The sequence below is a fragment of the Salmo trutta genome, chromosome 25 (assembly GCF_901001165.1).
Source record: "Salmo trutta chromosome 25, fSalTru1.1, whole genome shotgun sequence".
NCBI classification, from domain to species: domain Eukaryota; kingdom Metazoa; phylum Chordata; class Actinopteri; order Salmoniformes; family Salmonidae; genus Salmo; species Salmo trutta.
Genome location: NC_042981.1, coordinates 34,869,139 through 34,880,163, shown reverse-complemented (window position 1 = coordinate 34,880,163; position 11,025 = coordinate 34,869,139). Strand labels below are relative to the sequence as shown.

General features: G+C 40.1%; 1 protein-coding gene across 1 annotated transcript in view; it reads left to right on the top strand.

Annotated features, from left to right (window-relative positions):
- Nucleotides 1-598: 598 nt before the first annotated feature.
- The window catches only part of LOC115162480 (cell cycle control protein 50A), an 11,024-nt gene continuing 597 nt past the window's right edge, over nucleotides 599-11,025 (top strand). Inside the window, exons 1-7 of the mRNA XM_029713814.1 lie at nucleotides 599-1,084; nucleotides 1,236-1,355; nucleotides 8,823-8,930; nucleotides 9,050-9,137; nucleotides 9,467-9,610; nucleotides 9,695-9,904; nucleotides 10,319-11,025. The exon at nucleotides 10,319-11,025 is cut by the window's right edge and continues 597 nt beyond it. Coding sequence (XP_029569674.1) covers nucleotides 836-1,084; nucleotides 1,236-1,355; nucleotides 8,823-8,930; nucleotides 9,050-9,137; nucleotides 9,467-9,610; nucleotides 9,695-9,904; nucleotides 10,319-10,512 — 1,113 coding nt within the window. The 5' untranslated portion in view covers nucleotides 599-835 and the 3' untranslated portion in view covers nucleotides 10,513-11,025. The remainder of the gene's footprint in view (nucleotides 1,085-1,235; nucleotides 1,356-8,822; nucleotides 8,931-9,049; nucleotides 9,138-9,466; nucleotides 9,611-9,694; nucleotides 9,905-10,318) is intronic.

Sequence of the window (11,025 nt, the reverse complement as noted above, 5' to 3'; positions counted from 1 at the left end):
TGAGATTACATGTATTCGGGAGCAGACTGACCATCTTGGCTCGTCCATTTTTCTCCCAGTGGGCCTGTCTAATTTGTTTATTTTTTGCAAAATGATAATTATCTGGCTAATAATGGGGGCTTCAAGGAATAAAATGGGCCTCAAGGGAAAAAAATGGGTTAGATATGCCAGAGGCGATTTCTGGTCCCAGTTAGCCCCTGCATGTACTGCATCACTGAAATCCTATGAGGATAATCATAATAGTAATAATCATAATAATAGTAATGTATACATCATCATGAGTAGCCTAGCTTTAGTTAGGTCAAGTCTTTGAGTGCATGTATCCTCCAATGATGGCGAGGGACAGTTCATATGATATGTCCTGAAACACTGAGTGACACAATAAAGTGATCAATTCAAAATTATTGATTACACTGTTGTATAGGATTTATACAATCATTGAACATATTCTGTTAGAATGACTTCAGAGTTTCGAACCTCTCTGCCTTACACAGGGAAAACATTTTTCTGATTCATTTATATGGCCTCATGGGATAGTGAGTGTCTTTTTATTTTTTTTGCACAAAAGGGGAGTGCTCTCAACTGATCACGTGCAACACCATTGGTTTAAGAGCTTCCTGATTCCATCTCATCCTTAGTTGCCTACTTTCGCAGTAGATCGAAATCCTCTCCAAAGCAATTTGTATTTTTTACATGATTACATTTAATGTTACGTAACATTATAGAGAAGATAACTTTCGTTTCTAAGGGAATCAATCAATCGCATTCTCGCGACATAGCCAGCTGTCACTATTGTTGACAGTGTGGATTATTTTGCTCGACGAGAACTGCAGCCATGATGGCGTCTAACTACAACGCTAAGGAAGAGGACGGGCACCAGCCTGCTGCTATTGCCCATGGAGGAGCAGGAACTGTGAAAAATAAAAAGCCGGACAACACTGCGTTCAAACAACAAAGACTGCCCGCTTGGCAACCTATTTTGACAGCGGGCACTGTTCTTCCTGCTTTTTTTGTCATTGGTCTCATCTTTATCCCAATCGGCATTGGCCTATTCGTGACATCAAACAACATCAAAGAGTTAGAGGTAACGTTAACTAGCAAGGCAACAAAACAGGAAGTAGCCAATTGATAGCTAGCTCTGTTTGGCTAGCTATCTTTCAGTTCTTGTCTGTATTTAGTGTATAACACTTATTTATATACACATAAGTGTCATTGATCATCTCCTTACTTTACAGATCGATTACACTGGTGTTGACATGTCAAGTCCGTGCTATAACTGCTCTCAAAGCTACAGCTGGAACAGCACAAAGCCATGTACCTGCTCTGTCCCCTTCTCTCTGGATCAACCATTTGAGGTAAGCTGAGCAGAACCTGCAACCTTTACGGTCCCCAAACTACTGTATAATCACAGTTAAAAGTGAAGGCTAATCATTCAATAATTGATGTTAGTGTTTGCGGATCAAATCAAAGTTTATTTGTCACATGCGCCGAATACAACCGGTGTAGACCTTACAGTGAAATGCTTACTTACAGCCTCTAACCAACAGTGTGATTTTATTATTATTTTTTAAGTAAGAAATAGGTATTAGGTGAACAATAGATAAGTAAAGAAATAAAAACAACAGCAAAAAGACAGTGAAAAATAACAGTAGGAGGGCTATATACAGGCACCGGTTAGTCGGGCTAATTGAGGTAGTATGTACTTTTAGGTATGGTTAAAGTGAGAGTAGCAGCAGCATAAAAGAGGGCTTGGGGGGGGGGGGGAAGAGACAATGCAAATAGTCTGGCCAGCTATTTGATTACTTGTTCAGGATTCTTATGGCTTGGTGTAAAAACTGTTGAGAAGCCTTTTGGTCCTAGACTTGGCGCTCCGGTACCGCTTGCCATGCAGGAGTATGGCAAGACTAACCACATTCCGTACAAATTTGCGCAAACGCGGCATTCAAACGAGGCTGCAATGAAAACTAATGGGACTGTAGCAACTGTGTTGGCATCAAAATCTGGGGGGTGAACTACGTTTCTATTCAAGCATTAATCGACATGGTAATGGCTCGATAGTTTTGGCGAAAAGTTGAAAAAACCAACCCCTCTGACGCTGTACGTTAAATTGTGACGTGTCATGACATAACGTACAGCACACGTAAAGCAACTCATTCTGTGTCGTACAGCCTCCAACAGGTGTAGCACTTCTCTCGCAGTTTAAAAATAAGAAAGGGACAGGGTGTGGGGGGATACCTAGTCACTTGTACAACTGAATGCGTTCATTTTTTGCGTCATCACTGCAAGCCATCATGACTCTCAAAAAGCTGCAATAGCCGCTGTTTACTTCTGAAGATAACTTTAGCACCGCCCCAAAAACCTGATTCAAATTTGGCACAAAACATCAAATAGGTATGTAATGACACGTTATATAAACTCTTAATAGTGTTTTATTTACATTTTAGAGGTGATAAGTTGGACAGATCGGGTGGAAAAAAGCAGTTTCCCCACACGGCTTATTTCCCTCTTTCCCTATCGCGCAGAAGGTTTCACTTCCCCACCCGCCATTTTTAAAGACCCTACGGAGCTCATTGCCTTCTTCAATCATGCAGAGACGGGCAGCATGAAGGTCTCGTCATTGATTTTGCTGTAAAGGGTACAAATTGTGCTTTACAATGGTATTCATATTACAGTTGGCCTGAAAGTATTACGTTTTTTTTGGGCGCTAAAATAAGGTCAATTGTACATTACAGCGGGATGTACAGAAGTGCGTTAGCTCACAGTAGAAGGTACCCCCCCCCCCCCCCCCAAATGTATGCAACAAGAAAGTATGCGTTACCACTTTAAGAGTAATGCATCTTTTTAATAAGCCTACACAATGGCATTATGTATTGACATTATTTTACATTCTAAACATTATTTTTACATAAAAATATATATATAAAAACGTGGGCAATGCCGGACTACATGCTCCCGACACACATCATCAATCAAATGTATTTATAAAGCCCTTTTTACATCAGCAGATGTCAAAGTGACAAACACACTAATAAAGTCTGTCCTTGTGGTAGCGAATCCGTCTCGCCATTTGAGATGTTGAGTTTAGGGCTGTCCCTGACCAAAATAAAATCTTGGTCGATCGAAAAGAAGCCATCCACCCTTGATGTCAATGTCAGATTTTTCTTTTCACTGAATTTCCTTTAGGATATTGGTTAGGCTACAATTAGGCTGTGGAATAATGTAGCCTTAATAAATAAAGAGTAAGCCTATTTTTGCTCAATCGCGTACAGTATAGGCAACTCCAAACACCCACAAACACCCGTTGTGAAATACAGTATGAACACAAGACTCATGTTGCGGTTCATTTATTGTTTAATTATTCAAGGCCCCCTTCATTTATTTTTAATGTTATAAGTAAAATGCTTGAACTAATTAATTATTTATGGATAGATAGATATAGAAGTATCAATTGAAGAACTCTTTGGAGATTATGGGGCAATTATCAGACCAAATGTGGACACAACAGTTCACCTGGTCCAAGACTAAAGTTGGAAATGTATCAATATCACAGACCTGCTTTGCCCTAATGAAAGATTCATCAAATGTAAATTTATTATAATCCACATTTATAGGTAATGATTTATATACAGTAGAATTCGGAAGTTTACACGTACCATAGCGAAATAATTTAAACTCAGTTTTTCAGTTAGGATCACTACTTTATTTTAAGAATGCGAAATGTCAGAATAATAGTACAGAATTATTTCAGATTTTATTTATTTCATCACATTCCCAATGGATCAGAAGTTTACATACTAATTGAGTGTATTTGGGTGCATTGCCTTTACATTGTTTAACTTCCACAAGCTTCCCACAATAATTTGGGAAAATTTTGGCCCATTCCTCCTGACAGAGCTGGTGTAACTGAGTCAGGTTTGTAGGCCTCCTTGCTCGCACATGCTTTTTCAGTTCAGCTCACAAATTTTCTATAGGATTGAGGTCAGGGCTTTGTGATGGCCACTCCAGTACCTTGACTTTGTTGTCTTTAGGCCATTTTGCCACAACTTTGGAAATATGCTTGGGGTCATTGTCCATTTGGAAGATCCATTTGCGACCAAGCTTTAACTTCCTGACTGATGTTGCTTCAATATATCCACATAATTGTCTTTCCTCATGATGCAATCTATTTTGTGAAGTGCACCAATCCCTCCTGCAGCAAAGCAACCCCACAACATGATGCTTCACAGTTGGGATGGTATTCTTCAGCTTGCAAGCCTCCCCCTTTTTCCTCCAAACATAACGATGGTCATTATGGCCCAACAGTTCTATTTTTGTTTCATCAGACCAGAGAACATTTCTCCAAAAAGTACGATCTTTGTCCCCATGTGCAGTTGCAAACCGTAGTCTGGCTTTTTTATGGCGCTTTTGGAGCAGTGGATTCTTCCTTGCTGAGCGGCCTTTCAGGTTATGTCGATATAGGACTCGTTTTACTGTGGCTATAGATACTTTTGTACCTGTTTTCTCCAGCGTCTTCACAAGGTCCTTTGCTGTTGTTCTGGGATTGATTTGCACTTTTCACACCAAAGTAGGTTCATCTCTAGGAGACAGAACGCGTCTCCTTCCTGGGGTGGTATGACGGCTGCGTGGTCCCATGATGTTTATATTTGCGCACTATTGTTTGTACAGATGAACGTGGTACCTTCAGGCGTTTGGAAATTGCTCCCAAGGATGAACCAGCCTTGTGGAGGTCTACAGTTGTTTTCTGAGGCCTTGGCTGATTTCTTTAGATTTTTCCCATGATGTCAAGCAAAGAGGCACTGAGTTTGAAGGTAGGCCTTGAAATACATCCACAGGTACACCTCCAATAGGCCAATTGCCATCATTTGAGTCAATCAGAAGCTTCTAAAGCCACATTCTTAAAATAAAGTGGTCATCCTAACTGACTTAAAACAGGGAATTTTTACTAGGATTAAATGTCAGTAATTGTGAAAAACGGAGTTTAAATGTATTTAGCTCAGGTGTATTTAAACTTCCGACTTCAACTGTATGCATTTTGAAATAGTTCATTTAAATCTAATTCAATAATATATTTCAGTTCTCGACTTGAGCCATTAAATTGATAATAGCCACCCGAGAACCCTCATAGCTAATTGGTGATCAAAACTTATTTTTATATCTGACCATCCAGATACAATGAGAAATGCAACAAACCCTACAAATATGCCAATTAATCATAATTCACCAAACAAAAATCCTAAAATTTCTGTCTCTGCAATGTGAGCTGGAGGCATTTTGAAAACATGTTTTCAAACATTTGTTTTTCATAAGTGTAGCAGGTTGTGAACGCTGTCAACGTTTCCACTCCGAGAATGAGAATGGTAAATGACTGTAATTCATACATTCATTCAATACATTGGGATACAAAAGAAGCCCGTCCACCCATGATGGGCTATTAGCAGGACAATAAAGTCTTGCCAAGTTGATTTCTATTTTTAGGGACTTGAATTGTATTAATGGATGTTGGCCTACTAATGATAATAATGACATGGAGGGTAGGAGCAGCAAGCTCTGTGTGCTTATTACAGTATGTGTGATTTTAATCTTTTTTTCCGACCATTTCAAACAGTGTAAACAACAAATACAAATTATAAATAGTTAATAGACCAATAAGAGTTCTAAACCTCTCTGGCAATAACTACTTTTCAGTTTTCCCCTCCCCACTCAAACCATTCCCAGACAGTCCTAGAAAAAAAATTGCTTTAGAAATTGCTCTTTGCTAAGAATCTATTTTTCTTTTTGACCATTTTAATTGAAAACAATCACAGTAATGAACTTAGTTACCTAGAAATGATTTGGTATTGAGATAAAAACGGCTGCATTGGACCTTTAACTCCTAGGAAGCTCCTACTCAAACTCCCATTCGACAGCTCTCCAAACATTGTCAAAATATTCCCATTGCTCAGCAAATATGGATAGCTGAGAAACTATCTTAATTTACTCCTGTTACGGCCAGTATGGGTACTTCCAAAAAATCCTATTTGGTATCTCCAATTTTAAATCACTCATTACTTCCATGTACAGGTCGGAAGTCTACAGCAGCCCAATACATTGGAGGTGCCGAAGAGGCATTTTCTCAGTTGGTTGTAATTTTTTTTATTTAGACCTTTTTGGGATGTACATTCCGGGCGTAATGGGAGTACATTTAAGATGGTTGCTCAGTGAAACGCCATATTTGGTGAGTAACGAATGTATTTTCACATTTATAATGCTTGCAGAGCTGTCTAATGGGAGTTTGAATCAGGGATTCCATACTCATCATCGTTGACATCTCTAACGCTCAGAGACTGGGCAACTAACGTTTGTTGTCCATTAGTTACACTTTATCGGCTCTGTTTAGAAATACTTGAAAGGTTCACCCATTTTGAATGTTATTGTTTTTTGTGCATCTCTCAGCAATATTCTGTCGATTCCCTAGGTCATTTCATGTGTGTCTGAGTTATTGGCGTTCAAGCAGGCAGTAAACCGCCCGGTATGACGTAGCACCGTGATAAAGTTACTCACTACACTGGAAGTTAATAGGAATATGACTTTTAGATGACAAAAACGTGTATAATACATGTCAGATTTCAATAGGATGTCTTCTCTTGAGTGAGCCTGTCGATCAAAGTTTTTGCAATATTCCTACCTTGAGAAATGGGTAATTTAACGGAGGGTCTAGCACATTTTTCCTATTATCTGCCTCTTTAGTCCAGGGTGAATTGCATGGTGCCATTGCCAAAGATATTATAGAAAGGAGATATGAATGAATATAATGCCCCACCCAGCACTGTCAACCAGTCGCGTTCACGTTGTCATTATGTATCACATGGTTGCTAAGATAATCGTCACGCAATCCCTTCACAAAGTGCCTTAGGGAAGTATTCAGACCCCTTGACTTTATCCACATTTTGTTATGTTACAGCCTTAACCTAAAATGGATTAAATAACAAAATACTTATCTGCGATCTACAGTGGTACACACAATACCCCATAATGACAAAACTAAAACAGGTTTTTAGAAATGTTTGCAAATGTTTTAAAAATAAAAAACGGATGCCTTATTTACAAAAGTATTCAGGCCCTTTGCTATGAGACTTGAAATTGAGCTCAGGTGCATCCTGTTTTCCATTTGATCACCCTTAAAACGTTTCTGCAACTTCATTGGAGTCCACCTGTGGTAAATTCAATTGATTGGACATGATTTGGAAAGGCGCACACCTGTCTATATAAGGTCTCACAGTTGACAGTGCATGTCAGAGCAAAAACCAAGCCATGAGGTCGAAGGACTTGTCCATAGAGCTCAGACAGAATTGTGCCGAGGCAAAGATCTGGGGAAGTGTACCAAAAAATGTACACAGCATTAAAAGTCCCCAAGAACACAATAGCCTCCTACATTCTTAAATTGAAGAAGTTTTGAACCACCAAGACTCTTCTTAGAGCTGGCCTCCTGGCCAAACTGAGCAATCGGGGGAGAAGGGCCTTGGTCAGGGAGGTGAAACCAAGATTAAACTCTTTGGCCTGAATGCCAAGCATCACGTCTTGAGGAAACCTGGCACCATCCATATGGTGAAGTGTGGTGGCAGCATCATGCTGTGGGAATGTTTTTCAGCGGCAGGGACTGGGAGACTAGTCAGGATCAAGGCAAAGATGAGAGGTCCTTGATTTTAAAACCTGCTCCAGAGCACTCAGGACCTCAGACTGGGGCCAAGGTTCACCTTCCAACAGGACAATAACCCTAAGCACGCAGCCAAGACAACGCAGGAGTGACTTTGGGACAAGTCTCTGAATGTCCTTAAGTGGCCCAGCCAGAGCCCGGACTTGAACCCGACCGGAAAATAGCTGTGCTCCCCATCCAACCTGGTAGAGCTTGAGAGGATTTGCAGAGAAAAATGGGAGAAACTCCCCAAGTACAGGTGTGCCAAGCTTGTAGCGTCATACCCAAGAAGGTGCTTCAACAAGGTACTGAGTAAAGGGTCTGAATTCTTGTGTAAATGTAATGGTTTGTTAGTTTTTAAATATAAATTAGCACACATTTCTTAACCTGTTTTTGCTTTGTCGTTATGAGGTGTTGTGTGTAGATTGAGTGGGGGGGGCGAAATTATTTTATAATAAGGCTGTAACCTAACAAAATGTGGAAAAGGTCAAGAGTTCTGAATACTTTCTGAAGGCACTGTATGTTGAGAAACGTGCCTATTTTCCTTGAAAATACGTAATGTCATGATTGCAAAGCTATACGATACTACAGATGGCACGTTAATTATCTCATATCTTGGGAAATATTTGTTATGTTGAGTTTGAGCTAGCGCCCAATCGACTCCTATTCACTCTTTAAAAGGGGAGCGCTCGTTGTCCCAGAATCGCTCAGAATGCACTCCTCTGTTAGGCACATCAATCTGCAGGTTGAACAGGGTGAGATTTTTTAATTTTCAACTCCAAAATGAAACATTTGTTCACAAAAATATAGTTCACACAGTGTTATTTAACACTGTAAATTGGTGTTGGGTGTGTTTCTTTTTTTTTTTTTTCTTTTTTTTTTTTCTTTTTCTTCCTTTTAATGGTCAGGCTCTTTCCTCAGAATCGATCATTACTATTTTAAAACATTGTCCTGAAAGTTATTTCACACACACATAGCTTTTATAGGGGGATGTTATTGATTGCAGGAATTCCTTTAGACTCACCCAACCCCCTGCTCTTTCATCTTAGGGTTGCAACGTTGTTGCATTGTCTTATGAAGGCCTACTCTCTCATCCGATGAATAACTAAACTAATTCATTGGTCCTTAATCTGCAATTCTTCCCCTCTAGAGCAACGTGTTCATGTACTACGGATTGTCAAACTTCTATCAGAATCACAGACGCTATGTGAAGTCCAGAGATGACAGCCAGTTGAACGGAGACAAAGCTTCTCTGAAGGTATGTTTACAGGTGCACTTAGTAGAGAGAACATAGGCCTACATCCATTCAATGTAATGTCTAATTGTTTGATTTCAACAACCTGCAATTGCACTTAAACATCTTGACACTCTTTACAGAGCCCCAGCAAGGAATGTGAGCCGTACCGCACCAGTGACGAAAAGCCTATCGCTCCATGTGGTGCAATCGCCAACAGCCTCTTCAATGGTAAGACCAGAGGGATACATTTTCTCTTAGCAAATGGTTGTCCCATTTCCAGCACAGGAGTCAAGTAACAATACTACACACTAATGCTCAACCACAATCTTAGCATATTTTCCTGTACTTACTTACTTACAATGCTATTTAGATACGTGTCTGCCAATTTGGGCCAACTCTTGTATATGGAGTCTTGTCTTATTTTATTTTTTTATTATTATTTTTTGTAGGTTGAAGTGGTTTTGCTTTAGTTTACCATGTAGCACATCACTGTTGGTCTACTACTTAAGAGACCTGTCTTGCTGTTGATTGCCATGTGGTACTGTGTTTCTCATCAGACACTCTGGAGCTGTATTACATTGACCCCAATGGCTCCAGAACTGCGATTCCTCTGGTAAAGAAGGGTATTGCATGGTGGACAGACAAGCATGTGAAGTTTAGGAACCCTGGTGGAAATGACAACCTCACTGTAGTTTTCCAAGGTGATTTGCAAACCATGCAAAATGACACAACTGCCTAGTAGTAATCAAATGATCATGACTAACTAGGCCTTTTTCCTCCTTCAGGCACAAGCAAACCTGTCAACTGGAGGAAGTCTGTCTATGAGCTGGACCCTTCAGACCCTGACAACAATGGCTTCATAAATGAGGATTTCATTGTGTGGATGAGGACAGCTGCCCTGCCCACCTTCCGCAAGCTGTACCGCATCATCCATAAGAAGCCCAACATGACCCCGACTCTGCCCCTAGGACAGTACATCCTGGAGGTCACCTACAGTATCCTTTTGAGAAAGATCGCAGTAAATCACAACATGGAGGTTCATGGCAGGCATATAGGTTTCTATTGAGAGAACATTGCACATAGAAGGCATAGAGACATGAGTTTGTGTTCAGTTATACACTTATTCCATTTAGTTATAATTACAATTGTCAACCTATGTCCAACTCCATCTTTGACAATGTTCACTGTAGTTGATCTGTATTGTTTAAAAAAATGTGTGTGTGTGTGTGTGTGTGTATATATATATATATATATATATATATATATATATATATATATATATATATATATATATATATATATGTATATATATATATATATATTTTGTTTTACAGTTCACATGATACAAAACATTCACTGACACATCTGTATCATTCCAGATGTCTTTTCCTTTAACCATATGAACTCAGATTATCCCGTGCGGAGCTTCGAGGGCAGGAAGCGTATGATCCTGAGCACCATCTCCTGGATGGGCGGCAAGAACCCCTTCCTGGGCATCGCTTACATCACCGTGGGCTCAGTCTGCTTCTTCCTGGGCATCGTCCTCCTCATCATCCACCACAAATATGGCAACCGTAACCACAGTGCAGACATTCCCAGCTAAAGGTCTTCCTAGTATGGAGACCGTACCTCCTCCTCCCTCTGCATGCCTGGGTCTAGCCACCACTGGTCTGGCCCTGCTCTGCTCTGGACTGCTTGCTGATTTAGCCTGGATGCACTGGTCTTTGTTTGTTTTAAATGTTTGTGTTTTGTGTTGTAATGTTAGCTCACTCCTCCCCACCTCCAGGGGAAGGCTGCAGTCTGGTGTTTGTTCAGAAGGTTGATACATTAGCACATTCTAGATAGATATATTTTGTGTAGAACTGACACAATTGCTGATTCTGAGACAAGAGTCTGTTCTACAAAATATATTTCTAACATTGTGCCCTCCCAAATAAGCCCAAGGTGTGTGTTGTAGAGTGAGTGACACCCTGTAAACTAATGGGATGAGACACAAGAAGGCTTTGGGAGCTTAGGATACTGTGTCTTTGTATGACATGACTGCTGAAATTGTTGTCTGTGTACCTTAAGTACATTGTGTATTTCTATTTATCCATATGTTGTCTCAAAGGAGAAC